Here is a 15409-nt window from a genome sequence, read left to right as displayed (position 1 = left end):
AGAATATTGGACAAAATTTTGTACGACGTCAACAAAAGTGATATTCCTCGAAAGTTACCACAGTTCGTTTTGTCCCCCTTTTTAAAAATAGGTACAATTATGGACTCCTTCCATTGTTCTGGTACAATTTCCTTTTCCCAAATAGCAAGTACAAGTTTATAAATTTCGCTATATAATGCACTCCCACCCTCTTGTATTAATTCTGCTGGAATTTGATCGACACCTGGAGACTTGTACTTTTTCAGATTTTCTATCGCAATTTTGACTTCTGAAAGCGTGGGTTCGGGTATAAATGGCTCAGCAGTTTGTATTTCAATTTCGTCCCGATCATTTCTATTTGGCCTATGTATATTTAGTAGTTGCGCAAAATAGTTTTTCCATCTGTTTAGGATTGATGGAGAGTCTGCAAGCAAGTCACCATTCTCATCCTTGATCACGTTTACCCTTGGCTGATATCCGTTCTTAATTCCTTTATACCCTTATATAAATCTCGAATGTGTTTATTCTTACTATTTGTTTCTACCTCATTCAGTTTTTCCTTCAAGTAACCTCTCTTTTTATTCCTAAGTGTACGACTTGCTTCCCGTCTTTCATTGAAATAATTATCTCTCTTCTCCTCAACTGGATCCTGTAAGAATTTCAATTTTGCCTGTTTCCTTCTTTCTACTACCATGCAACAATCTTCATCAAACCACGGTTTCTTTTTCTTAGTTTCATAATAACCTATGCTCTGCTCAGCTGCAATTTTGATACTATCTCTGATATTTTCCCACACGCTATTAACCTCTAATTCTTTCTCAACTTCGTCGGAACTTTCTAAAGTGGCAAACCTATTCGAAATTTCGACCTGATAATTCTGCTTAGCTTCCTCGTCCTTTAATTTCAAAATATTGAATTTAGTAATATTAACTTGTTGCTCTACTCGCTTGGCTACTGATAATCTTTCTCTTAATTCTCCAATCACCAAATAATGGTCAGAATTACAGTCTGCACCCCTGAAAGTTCGAATATCTACTATACTAGTATGTCTCCGTTTATCTATCAAGATGTGATCTATTTGGTTGTGTGTCAATCCATCTGGAGAAGTCCAAGTATATTTATGTATATCCTTATGGGGGAATGTTGTACTTTTGACAATTAAATTTTTCGATGTGGCAAAGTTGACTAATCTAACTCCATTGTCACTACTAATTGCGTGTAGGCTCTCTTTTCCAATAGTTGGTCTAAAAATATCCTCCCGTCCTACTTTAGCATTGAAATCCCCCAATAAAATTTTCATGTGATATCTAGGGAATTGATCAAAAGTATGTTCCAATTCCTCATAGAAGCTATTCTTTATATGGTCGTCTTTCTCTTCTGTAGGGGCGTGAGCATTTATAACTATGATGTCGCACCATCTACCCTTAAGTACTAAATATGATAACCTGTCACTGATAAATTCGACCTTTTTTACTGCTGATTTTATTCTTTTATGAACAAAGAATCCTGTTCCTAATTGGTGATTATTGTTTCCTTCCCCATAATACAACAAGTAATCTCCTATTTGTGATATGCCATTCCCATCTAACCTAACCTCTTGTACTCCTACGAAGTCTATTCTATATCTAGCTAGTTCTTTTGCTACTAATGTTACCCCTCCTGTTCTATAAAGACTAGTTACGTTCCAAGTGCCAAATCTCAAATCCTTATTCCTTTGCTGTGGTCGTGCCAGAGAATCAGTCCTATTCCGAGGCTTATTATAGGGATACGTAACAAGCTGTTTTTTACGGTGATGGGTTGTTAGCCCTTCGCCCAACCCCCAAGCTGGAGGACCACCCCTTATCGGCTGTCCACGACTGCTTATTCAATATATTCGCAGCTACCCTCCATATCTGGAGGCCGTCTCCTCTATCCGCAACCTGAGGACGCGCCATGCCGTGGTGATAGGGACCCACAATACATGGATAAAAATCAGAACATTGGTATAAACTATAGATAACACAAAACACTTACACCACATGGTAATTTTATCATGTGGTGTATGTGTTTTGTGTTAAAAATTTGTTAATATTCTAGTTTAATTTTCTTCTGAAGGGAAGTCGACTAAAAGAACAAGAACCCAAATAAAAATTCAACAAAATTATTTATTGATAAAAACAGAAATGTGCATTAACAAGTGCTTCATTACAACTTGCACCGAGTGTTTGCTCCATACTTGCGCATCATTCTCATAGTGATAGAATGATACATTTTGATATTGTGACGCTCATGAGGATGACGCCATGCAGTACGTTCTACTGTGATGTCTGATCGACGCTTGATCCCAGGGGTGTGTATGAGAAATGCTCCATCCAAAATAACAAAGCGATAGCCCATTAGACACATCTCGTTCATCTGTTAAATAAACAAATATTAGTAACATAGTAAAATTTCTATAGAAGACACAAGAGACATCAGAATACACATAAGACAAAAAATACTAGTTCTAAATAAAAATAAAATTATACATGTACTTATATAAATCACATAAACTTTATCATATATTTTGCTTTGTAACTATCAAAATGAAAAGTTACGAGAAATTCGCGTCAAATTGTGCGAGACATCAATGCTAGATAATATTATATGCTCACAGCACTTGTAAAAACTTAATTACATGGCAGTGAAAGTGGTGATGGTGATAGTAAAATGATTATACTAGTGACAGTGCCAACACTGACGATGGTTACAATGATAAATATAAATAATGTAATGACAGAAATCGAGAAAAACTGCCTCAGTACACTCTTTTATCTTTTAAATTTGATAATCTGTTTGCAGCATGGAAGAACAGTACTTCATTTGACTATTGGTCACTAGCAGATGGTGAATTTCTACATAAACTTCTTTAAGAAAATGCATTCTGTTTATACATCATATCAGTCACTCGCATCCGAGATGTACATTTTTGTCACAACAATTCTGTCGTACTTCTGCAAGTTGTTTTCAATTGAAATTAAATTGGACAATCTGTCCTAGCTTTGTGTACCTTGATATAAAGCTTTATTAGTTTCAAAGCAAAAAAAGGCTGCTCTGCTGTAGCAATGTAATGCTATATTTTAGTGCAAGTTCACATTATCAACTCTTTAAAACCATCTGTGAATTTGTCATCATAAATTCTGCTAATTCAGGCAAATTGTTTTTATAAAAATTCAGAAAATGGACTACGCAGTGAGTGCATTTATAAGAAATGCAATAAAAAGTGATTCATAAAAATCATACAATTTCTGTGGTATTAAAAAGCAAAACAATTCCATCACAGGCCCTGGGATGTTAAGACTCCCACTTCATAAGTCAATCAACACTCTACAGCAGTACTGTAGAGAAGACAATACTCCATTATTTTTCAATTTTACTCAGATTTCTATAGTTAGGTTTCATATTTTCAATTGTTTATGTAAGGAACCAATAACAACGGACAAGACATAACACTTACAAACTTTGTACAGTTGACTGTTTGCCATAATCACCACATAGAGACCACATTCCTCGTACTTCATATACATCTAATCAATATCTGCAGAGACAATATTGTTTGCCTTATCATGTTTATATGAACATCTTTATATTTATAATGGTTCTTTCCTAGTTATTTACATTTGATTATTGTTAAATATAATTGGAATAATAGGGAGGAATTTCAGAAAGCATATGCCAAGAGATACAAGTGTACAACAGCAATTATTACATGAAATAACAGCAAAACCAATCCTCAGAAGTGTGGACCTTGCATAAGAAACACAAAAAAAAAAAATGGAAGCAGAACAAATGAGATCTCTCAGACCACTCTACAAACATATACAGCGTAATCACACATAAATATAACCAGCACATAAGAGAAGAACTCATGAAACCAACAAAATGGACGATATTCACAAACAAACAAATAAATAAATAAATAAATACCAACATTCCATAGAGTCAGAATTGAAGTTGAAGTCAGAGCTAGAGTTAGAGTCAAAATCAAATATTCCGTGTAATGACTGCAATTGTTTTTTTTAGACAATAATAAAAGCGATTGTTTTATTTGTATGCAATTCAAACAATGTTGGGAAGATACTTCCTGTTGTGTGCTGTTCTGCTGACATAAATTGATCATTCTCTTCAAAATAAATCTGACATAAGCTGCATACTTGCAAAAAACATCATGAAGCACCCGACAATATAAAATACTGTCATTATAATTCACCTGAGTCATCTTGTCTTGTTGACCTTCCCATGTCAGCTGTTCACTGTAGAGAGGTTCACGATTTGTGCCAATGTAAATGGGTTCCCAGCGATGGTAGGGGAACTCTCGACGCACAACTAGCAGAGGCTGTGTAAGAGAAACAATGCGACATTAAAACGTAATTATAGGCTACAAAAGATATATTTACACTGAAACACAAATCTCTCTAAAAAGAATAGTATTGCCTTGATATACTCTCTCACACAATAGTATTAGCAAAATAGTTTTTCAAATAGTAAATTAACATGGTGTAACTTTCTTATAATGTATATTTCCTATAAAGTACATTAAAAGTCTCAGTTTTTTATTTAAATAACATCCTGGAATACAATGCACAACGGTGCCCAACACCAGTTCACGAAATTATAGGCTCAATTACACAAAACTATTTTTCATGTAATTATTGTAGCATATTCGACTTTCAATATAGCAAAAAATTGTAAAATTATTTCCAATGAAGTGAAAACCAAACCATGTCCATCAAACTTAAAATTATATTACATTATGATAAACACTTCCATTATGCATCAAAAGTATTTGTATTCGAAATGTTAAAAATTAAAATATTCACTGTTCATGTAGCCTAATGTTCATAGGAACAGTTATTGCTTTTTTACATAACTACATCCAATATGTACGTATATCAATCTAAATGGGAAAACTAATGGTGGATTATTCAGAAGGAGTGTAACTTGGACTCTTCATTGCTAGTAAAGTATGCAAAAAAAATTCTCACACCTTTTGGAGGTTTCCTTCACCAGCAATGGAAGAAGAAGTCCAAGAAGCTACATCACTTCTGAATGCATGTAAGATTCAATATAAATAAAGAGAATAATGTACTTACTTATACAAATGGCAATTTGATTATATTTAAAAAAAATTAAATATATAAATAAAACAAAAATGGACTCATAAAAAGGCATCCAACAATTAATTTCAGTGCATATTATTGCATTTCATTTTAATAAAAAACTATGAACTAGCATAAAAGAACATTTCTAATAGTAATATGAACTTTTGATATGTAATGAAGCAAATACACAACTTAAAAAAAAAAAGTTCGAAGTCCCACGATTTTCATAACATTTATTTTCAGTTTATGAATTAGAAGAGAGTCAACACCAAATCTTTTTAAAACCTATCTAACTAACGTAACAATGTTGTTCATACTAGGGAGAATCGGAAAGTAATGCACAATAATTTCTTTACAGTATACTATTTTGGTTAGGATGTTCAAAGTTGGCAGATAGAGTGAATCTTGTGCTAAAGACAGCAATGGCTCGATCAGATGTCACCCTGGCGGAACGAGCGGTAACTACTGAGTAAAGATGGAATGTGTGCTAGCATCGTCTACTTGTGAAGAGCAGCGAGGTGCAGTCCATTTTTTCTGAGCAAAACAAAGAAGTCCAAGTGAAATCTACAGGAAAATGTTGAAGGTGCTGATTTTCTGGACCATAGCAACATCTCCAGGTGGTGCAGGTTTTTCGAAGAGGGTCAAGTAAATCTTACCGAAGAAGCATGTTCTGGCCAAACAGTGATCGCTGCAACACCACCCAATGTCAGAGGCATTGAGACAGCAGTCACTCACCCTACAGTGCAGACCTCGCACCGTCTGAGTTTCACCTCTTTGGACCAATGAAAAAATTCCTAGGAGGCCAAAGCTTTGGTTCGGATGAAGGAGTGAAATCAGTCATGTGCAGGTGGTTATATGCCCAGAAAACGGAGTTTTATGAATGAGGTGTACTGAATATGGTGTCATGATGGGGGAAATGTGTCGAGAGACTTGGTTCCTATGTTGAAAAATAGTAAAACCTGTAACTTTTTTCGCATTATTTCATTTTGCTTACTTATTAAATATGTTGCCACAAAAAATTGTTGTGCATTACTTTTCGATCCTCCCTCATATATATTATAGATAGATAAAATAAAACGTAAATGAAACATTATGCAATTATTCTCTGCATTTTTACTGTTTCTAGGAAGATGAGGAGTATACCTTTCAAGGAGGAAGACCACTAACAAGCACAAAATGACGTCAAATGTAACATCATTGCGAACAATCATGAATTCAGACGACCCTCCCAATAGTGATGGTGAGTAGTCTTCAGAGTTCCATTAAGTTACACTGTTACCCATATAATTCACAGATCTGTCCATAGCAGCAGTAGTTCCAAGGTTTATCATAGTTTTCACATTGTTTCTCTGTTATAGTACAATATTGAACATCGTTAACATAAAAAAAAAATTACAAATATTTCGATTGATAACCTAGGAATTAAGATTTAATAGGAAAATCATTTCTACCACTTTAAAATATTAATTAAATATATTATTTTATAGTTTATGTTTGTTAATCAAACTCTGATTCAGTCACTGAATTACATAAAAGATAAATATCTTCTTTCTATACTGCATACACTTTAGAACAAATATCATAATATAAGAAATGTGTAAGCACACGGTGTTCTGTTCAAACCTCCCACATTTTAATTAATCAATGCTAACAAGGTATACCAAATTTTATTATATAATTCGAATGGTATTAAATGAAAGAGAAACTCAAAGAATTTTTATTCAATGAATTTGAAGTTGACTGTTCACTCACTATGTTGCCCCACAATCGCATAAAGCAAAATGGCGACTCTGCAGCAGAGTACACAATTTGTATTCTGGTATGCAGAGACAAAATCTTGGACTCTCACTCTGAGAGAGGAACATAGGTTAAGGGTGTTTGAAAATAAGGTGCTTAGGAAAATATTTGGGGCTAAGCGGGATGAAGTTACAGGAGAATGGAGGAAGTTACACAACACAACTGCACGCATTGTATTCTTCACCTGACATAATTAGGAACTTAAAATCCAGACGTTTGAGATGGGCAGGGCATGTAGCACGTATGGGCGAATCCAGAAATGCATATAGAGTGTTAGTTGGGAGACTGGAGGGAAAAAGACCTTTAGGGAGGCCGAGACATAGATGGGAGGATAATATTAAAATGGATTTGAGGGAGGTGGGGTATGATGATAGAGACTGGATTAATCTTGCACAGGATAGGGACCGCTGGCGGGCTTATGTGAGGGCGGCAATGAACCTTCGGGTTCCTTAAAAGCCATTTGTAAGTAAGTAAGTAAGAGACAAAATCAATCATTACAGTTCAAAGAAATTACCGGAGAGAATATAAAGGAGAGGCATCTAATGGGAAAATCATTAAGGCATGGTGTGAGAAGTTTCTGGCATCCATAAGTGTTAAAAAACAATCCGGAGGTTCTCGTCGATGTGTTTCAAAAGAGAAGGTGGAAGAAATTCGAGCAGAATATCAGAGATGCTCACGTAAATCAATTCGACAAGCATCCCAGCAGTTCAGTGCTTTCCCATCTCCTCCATATCCTCTCCAGTCATTTCTTTGCATTGTAATGTTTTGTCTCTGCATACCAGAATATAGATTGTGCATGCTGCTGTGGAGTCGCCATTTTGCTTTATACGATTGTGGCGCAACATAGTGAGTGAACAATCAACTTCAAATTCATTAAATAAAAATTCTTTGAGATTCTTTTTCTTTTAGTACCACTCGCATTCCATAATTTGGTATACCTTGTTAGCAATGATTAATTAAACTATGGGAGGTTTGAATGGAACACCGTGTATAAAAAAAGTACACGATTACAGATATGAATTCAATAGAAAGTTACAAACTACATTATTTTTCATCATTGGGGAAAAAAAAAAAACAGTGTACAGACCTTATATATCATATAGGCAAAAGGTACACAACTCCAAGAACATTACCTATATAAAATTTTATAACGAAACCATGTCATTCAAAATAAAGTGGTATACATAAATCAACGCTGCATTTACAACAGCAATGCACTAAAATAAGGATAATTTTTAAGTTTGCATGCCATAAAAATATATCTACCAAGGGAATCTTCCATATAAGGTCGAAATTTCTCTTGAAAATTTGAAATGTAAAGAAAACATGACCTATAAGATCCTAGTTGCCAATACAAAGAGTATGACATAAAATATTAATTTACTTGTACTTAGCAAAGTCACACCTTACTTTACAGTAGAGACAAACTGGTGAAACTTGTAAGTTACAATTTAATTAGATCAGTGTCTATTACGAACTCCATTTTGTGCTTTCATTTAACAGTTGAGAAGATTTTCCTGTCCTAGCTACCAACAGACGTAGATGGGAGGATAATATTAAAATGGATTTGAGGGAGGTGGGGTGTGATGATAGAGACTGGATTAATCTTGCACAGGATAGGGACCGATGGCGGGCTTATGTGAGGGCGGCAATGAACCTTCGGATTCCTTAAAAGCCATTTGTAAGTAAGTAAGCTACCAACAGAAAACCAGTATGATAGATCAAAGACAGAATGTTCATATTTTATCTATATGCTTAAATGATGAGGAAAGGTGAAGGATCACAGCTGTGTCAAGAGTTTAAGAAAAGGACTATTAAATGTAGGCTGCTATTCTCGAAAGCTGTTATTTATATTTAATTCTTTCTTTACAGTGTATGACTTTTCAAAAGAAATTTTCATCTAATATTTGTGGAAGATTCCCAAGAAAGACATTAAACATGTACCAGTATTATATAAATATTACGATGTATTTGTAATCGTCATACATGACCAATTCATGCGCCACTTGCTCATCTCAAAACAATGTTATCAGCATCATGCAGCTTTATGAACTGCAAGCTAAAAAAAAAAAAAGCCATAGCAAATTATATTTAGAGGAGGCACGGAATCATTCTTGGTGAATATTACCATTACTTCTTAGGTACGTGAAGTAAACTTGGAAGATGATAGATTGTTTAAGGGTGGTACAAATCATTTCCATAGGAAAAAGAATGAAGTTGAGGGAACTGTTCTAGAGTCATAGCACTTAAGAAGTCCTGTTTCTAAATGAAAGGGCTCTATGCTAAATTTACCACTTATTCATGTCCATGTCAGAATTGTTGTATGTTATTTATCATCCTGATCTACTACTGTATCATACTAAGTAACAAATTTCTCACATCAGAAATGGAATTTTTCATACAGCTATGTTAAAAGAGTTTGGAAGATTTTCGTTGACATATCAAGAGGCACTAAGAACCGACCAACCCATCAGGTGGTACTGACTGGTATATTCTCCTTATTATTGATAATACTGAATTTAGAAATCGTGGAACAGCAGTGGAAACAGCAATATGCCTGTTAAACTTTTCCAACACATCTGTTCTCCACAAATTTAATTTTATCTCAGGAGACATTTATCCCAAAACATCAGCTGGAAACTCGATGCACTATTCTTCTACTATTTGAGACCTCTAATATGTTAAGAATGCCAGATTGAAAATGCCACTGAATGAAGCAGCGAAACAAGTGATAGGAATACTATCCTTTTAAGTATGCGGAATAAAGCAACCTACATTGTGTGCTTATGGTAGAAACATGCAAAAAAAAAAAAAAAAAGTGACAGAATATTCTAATAGTCCATGATACTTCACAAATACATGTCTTGCACATTCAGAAAAAATTAAATACGATCTAAACTACAGCAGCCAGGACTGTGCTGATATACGATGTCTTACTTCCATTAGCTGTCGGACGAAAAATGCCCAGTGACGAAAAGTGTGGGTTAGATAGAATAGAATCTGACATAATATTATGTCAGATTCTATTCCTTCAGTTGTAATTAATGACTCGGACATTGACACCAAATCTGGGGATACTGATTCGTTACTTCTCCAAGGGATACACATAGTGTAACTATTTCCTAGGAACATCAATGGCATAAAATCCAAACTGCGCAATAAGTAAGACTCATTCCATGTTTATCTAGATTGTTTTTTTTCTGTTGAAGTGAACACGTGGAGCAAAGAAGTTTCACACATAATAATTCCCTAAAGCATAAAGAGTAGGACCTTGATTATTCGTATCTTGATTAACCGATCCTCAGATTATCCAACATGCCCCATGCTTTCCCTCCCCCCCCCCTTTAATCAAGAAGATCAAGCTAAAATTCGATGTGCATGTGAGACTACAAGTTTAGAGAATGACAGCAGTGAAGGGGAAGAAGAGAAAGTGCCTGAATCACGTGTTCTCCTACAAACTGCACTTGAATCAGTGGAGATCCGCATGAGATTTTCGGAGAAGAAGATGACACCTCATTCCCGAATGCTGTTTTACTTCAGAAAATTAGAATGAAGATCAAAAAAGTTTCTGGTATAAAGTTTAGAAAATAATGACAGACTTCTTTAGAAGATCATAAAAATAAAGTAAGAACAAGAAGAACAGATTATTATCTGTCTTTTTCGATTAACCATTCCTCCCTTCCACTTCATTAAGACGAATAATCGAGGTTCTACTGTAAGCTACTATGGAGAAGACGTCAAAGCAAATTTTATAGACGATATCAACATACTAAGTAATTCTTTATTCACAAATTAATGGCAAGAGGTTTCCTTACATATAAGATTCTACACTTTGGTTATGATCTGTCTGTATGCATTGGATTAACTGGATCATTATTCATTAAAATACGTACTATTTACGTATATTTATGAGGGAAATTGAAAGATAAGAATGAAGGTGAATAATCTTCACATGCTACATGAACAATATCTGTCTTGAATTTTCGACATCACGAGACAAGAACTGGGCTATGTTGCTGGAAACATTTTTTACAAGTTGCAAGGCATACGTCCATGAAGAGATTAGTCATTTCGAGATTGTACTGTAAGATAAATTACGGTACGATTTTATACCTGGTAAGTAATTTATTAACAAAATGCAACTACAGCATTGAGGCTCTTGCACTGTCACAAAGTAAACTCCACGCACATATTTGTGCCGAAATCTCCTGTCTTTCTGCAGCAAAGATATGAAGCACAGAAATCACAGTAAATCAAGAGCACCTCAAAAAGTTTTGCTCTAGTACTGTCTCTATCAACTACAAATTCAGTCCGTTCTAATTTGAAATATCTCAAATCTCCGAGCTGGGAAAGCTAAAGATAATGGTAACTCATGTGAATGATTTACGGACATTCTAAGCGATGCGTGCGTTAAAATAAGCTGAAATGCCATCATGTTTTGCGCCAAGGTGTAGGAGTGGACATGGCAAGGATTCCTACAAAGGCATTCATTTCTTCAAGTCCCCTAAGGATGAAGATCAGTTTTCGAAGTGGGTGAGGCAATTCCCAGAAAGTCGTAAATATCTCTTAAGGCTGGTTCACAATAAACTGGAAACGGAAACGACAACGAGAATGAGAACGGAAATATTGTTAAAATAAATGTATTTAAATTTGAGCATTCACAATTAACGAGAAGCTTACCGGAGCCCGGGAACGTGAAAATTAATTGTGAATGCTCACATTTAAATACATTTATTTTAACAATATTTCCGTTCTCGTTCCCGTTGTCGTTTCCGTTCACGGTTTGTTGTGAACCAGCCTTTAGTCGTAAATGCTATGTTTGTTCACGTCCATTTTTCAGGTGATTTGCTTGTAAAGGTGGATTAATTTGTTGCGAATGACAAAATTACTGCAATTTCAAGACTGAAGTGGAATACACATTACTTAAATCATGTATATTTTGCATCTACATTTATCATAGTGTATTATAGGTAGAATCTACAGTTACAATTATAAATAAGCAGAATTATATTCGTTTCGAAACTCGTATCTCACTGCATGCTTCGCTATGTTCCTTGCATATTTGCACAACTAGAGATATTAACGCCACGCTGCATCAGGCCATAGAAACTCTGCTAGTGATCTCACTTTCTGTCTTCTACTCGCTCTGCTTTCTGTATGTCATACATAGAAAGAAAGTTTTTTTTTTATGTGCATACTAAATAATTTTATTTTTGTATGCTTTTTAATAGTAACTTACCGGTATTTCAAGAAAGTAAACTATAACATAGAAATATAATTTGTAACATGATAAAGGACATGAAAAATGCATAGGCCCAAGCATAAAACGAGAAAATATGTGTCACGTTTATAACATTCGTATGTTTCATTTCAGATAAAAAGCTAATAATTTCTTACTAAACATTTCATGCAGTAACTCATAGATGAACAGTGGTATGAATAACATTTGTCCAAAGAAAGAAAGAAAGAAAGACAGATAGACAGACAAATGGAGGGCATGCCAGGATACTGAAAAGTGTGTATTTCCGCGAAAATCTCGAGATCGACTTTTTGTAGCATCACAATACTGTTCCTTTATGCTTCCTACAATGAGGAAGTAAAAAGAAGAGTTTTTTTTTATTTTATTGGGTTATTTTACGACACTGTATCAACATCTAGGTTATTTAGCGTCTGAATGATATGAAGGTGATAATGCCAGTGAAATGAGTCTGGGGTCCAGCACCGAAAGTTACCCAGTATTTGCTCGTATTGGGTTGAGGGAAAACCCCGGAAAAAACCTCAACCAGGTAACTTGCCCCGACCGGGATTCGAACCCGGGCCACCTGGTTTTGCAGCCAGATGCGCTGACCGTTACTCCACAGGTGTGGGTAAAAGAAGAGTACCTATACAGTATTACTAGAATAAATTAATGTGTCTGCTAACAATTCTACTTTGCAGTCCACAAAGCTACACATACAGAATCATTGACATTCTGCTGGCCATACTTTGAGAGAAGCTATCCTAGAACAACCCATGGGATTTCTATGGTGAAATACATTCTAACATGTGACCTTTTAGACAGTCATAGAAACGGTGTTTATTTTTTAAAATGACGTCTACATGCTGCATATTGATCATCCGACAGTAAAGGAAGTTTTCATAATGCATTTCTCTATACGATGAGGACAACAGGAAAAGCGGATATGGCAAGCGAGCTATAGGACAAACAGAACCTGGATGACTTTGGTCCCTTCTGCAGATGGTTTCCGTTGGAGCCACCTCTGCAGTCCAGGAAACCTCTGACAATGAAGGCAAACCCAGCGATGGAAGTACACAGCCTTGCTTTGTGCATACAGATCCAGAAGCTCCTCCTTTGTGCCTGGTACATCAGATTCCTTCTCGTCCACTTCAAATACGGGCAATACAAATACAAAATTCTTCATGCGGGACTCTTGCATAACTGGTAATGGAGGATTGAGATCTGCAACAACTCCATCACCTTCGATGCGTTGCTTGCGAAATCTTGCCAGCATTGAGAGAAATGCTGGAACTAATCCCTGGCTCGGCAGTAGTTCCACATCTGACACCAGCACATGTGATGTCTTTGCAGCAGTTCTTGCTACATTTCGTCCTACATTAACAGGATATGTTAGCCCCTCCTTCTGTCGGAATGTCTGTAGCTTTCCATTAAGTACAGACTCTGGTACTGAACAGTCTGTGAATGTTGGGAACTGGTGAATATTTAAATCTGATCTATGGCTAGGGAAGAATGGTGTGAAAATTGGCGGATGTGACACTGGGAAGATCAGATGTAAGGAGAGCTTAGACATTTCAGGAAGGCAGTGACATAAATGATTAATTACAGTAACGGTGAGTCCTGCATCTGTATAAGGGGCATATACAGCCAAACTCACTGGCCCATCCCATCGACGCACTATCTCTACTATATGATACACAAATTCTGGAGTAGCATGTGTACAGTATGTTACACCTAAATTTTTAACAGGGCCACTATTTTCTACAATATCTGGTACTTTAAGCACATCATATATAATGCGATAAGGCCCCATTTCACCAAGTTCTGGACTAACGGTCGTGTATTTATCTGTCCAATTAAAATATTCTGGTGTACCGTAACTAAATTGGCAGTAACTCTCATTTTTTGGAAACACACCCTTAAGAAATTGCCCTGGTATAAAATTTGTTTGGTTGAAAACGCCTTGAGGTTGTGGGTAGGAGAAATGTTCTCCATTTGGTACGGAATCATCATTTCGTGGCGATATTCCCCAAGTTTTTCTCCATCTGAATATTTCACTTATTAGAGTGAAACAAGTAAATGCAAAGAACACTGGTCCCAAAATTTTTAAACGGAAGCAACGCATTAAAAAATACAATCTCATTTTCTTTTTATTTTATCCTATCTAAGTTATTCACACCTTCACATAATGCATCAATGTCTCACCCTTCATACGGTTCATCCATAACCTCCAATCAACATTTCAACGCATTTATTTGTATATACATTTTCGCAGAACTAGATTTTTACAATAACTATTTTTAAGAATCACTTGATATGTCTTGCTTGATTTTATCATGACGAAGAGGCGGTGTATAACATTGCAAAACTTCCTTTTATTCTACTGCGTACTAGTGAAGTGAAGTTAACGTAAATGAAGGGCATTGAACGAGATTAAGCGACCTTGTATTGACGTGACGTTGGAAATATTCGAGATATCGTAGTCAATGAACGTATAAAGAAAGATATTTTAATCGTTCGTAGACAGTCTTTTTATAGACAATACAATTTTTATTTACGGGGACGGATGACTGAATTTTGGTAAACTCGATGAAGAATTTTATTTATTTTTTTTTTTAATTTTTGTTTTGAATAAATCTGCAATATTTCCTCTTTCGAAATAAAAATAAATAAATAAAACTTTGCAATTTCGCAAGGCAGGCACCTTGACGTCACAGCAGCCATTTTTAAATGGCTCGGCATTTAAATATCTCGATTCGGTACGCCCACTTTTCCACTGTTCTGACACTTGATTTTCCTATATTCTCAGCATGCAAAATGGTCCTTGCGAAACAATTCTTAATCTATTGCTTTTAAATTTGGTATAGAAGAGCAAAAATATGTAATGAATAGAAATTATACCGGCTTTTTTGCAGCTAATAAATATAAGCTCATAATAATTATATAATTTTTAATTCAAAAAATAATTTCTGTATAGAATTTTCGATTTAAGTAAATGTTAAAATTCCTCAACAATAACTATACCTGTGACATTAAAAGCCAACATAAATTTGAGAACTATATCTATGACAAATCTTAAGAAAAAGTATGGACTAAAAAAATTGAAACCGGAATTGTTTCGCAGGGAATATTATCGGATAATAAAGAATTAACAAAAAACATGATATTTCTTAAATTATTGGAATAAAAAATATTTTGTGCACTATCACACAAGAACATAAGCTTAACAAATGTGTAGCATAAATTTAAAGTAAATTGAATGAGTAGTTAAGAAGTT

At 35.2% G+C, this 15409-nt stretch overlaps 2 protein-coding genes across 3 annotated transcripts in view; one reads left to right on the top strand and one right to left on the bottom strand.

Moving 5' to 3' along the window:
* Positions 1–15409, top strand: part of LOC138714920 (uncharacterized) — a 72764-nt gene that overhangs the window by 22648 nt on the left and 34707 nt on the right. The window contains exon 3 of the mRNA XM_069847205.1: positions 6226–6339. Within this exon, the coding sequence (XP_069703306.1) occupies positions 6337–6339 (3 nt within the window). The 5' untranslated portion in view covers positions 6226–6336. The remainder of the gene's footprint in view (positions 1–6225; positions 6340–15409) is intronic.
* LOC138714922 (beta-1,4-glucuronyltransferase 1-like) lies at positions 2104–14570 on the bottom strand. Of its 2 annotated transcripts, XM_069847210.1 has the most exons (4): positions 14338–14568; positions 13109–13590; positions 4208–4333; positions 2104–2373 (listed from the first exon to the last, which is right to left on the bottom strand). In XM_069847210.1, exons 1-4 carry the CDS (start codon positions 14351–14353, stop codon positions 2164–2166), a joined length of 834 nt encoding a protein of 277 aa, XP_069703311.1. In that variant the 5' UTR covers positions 14354–14568; the 3' UTR covers positions 2104–2163. The 2 variants fall into 2 exon arrangements, with proteins under 2 accessions (XP_069703311.1, XP_069703310.1); XM_069847209.1 differs by having other exon boundaries at positions 13109–14570.

The sequence above is a fragment of the Periplaneta americana genome, chromosome 15 (assembly GCF_040183065.1).
Source record: "Periplaneta americana isolate PAMFEO1 chromosome 15, P.americana_PAMFEO1_priV1, whole genome shotgun sequence".
NCBI classification, from domain to species: Eukaryota; Metazoa; Arthropoda; class Insecta; order Blattodea; family Blattidae; genus Periplaneta; species Periplaneta americana.
This window is presented reverse-complemented; position numbering and strand designations above follow the sequence as displayed.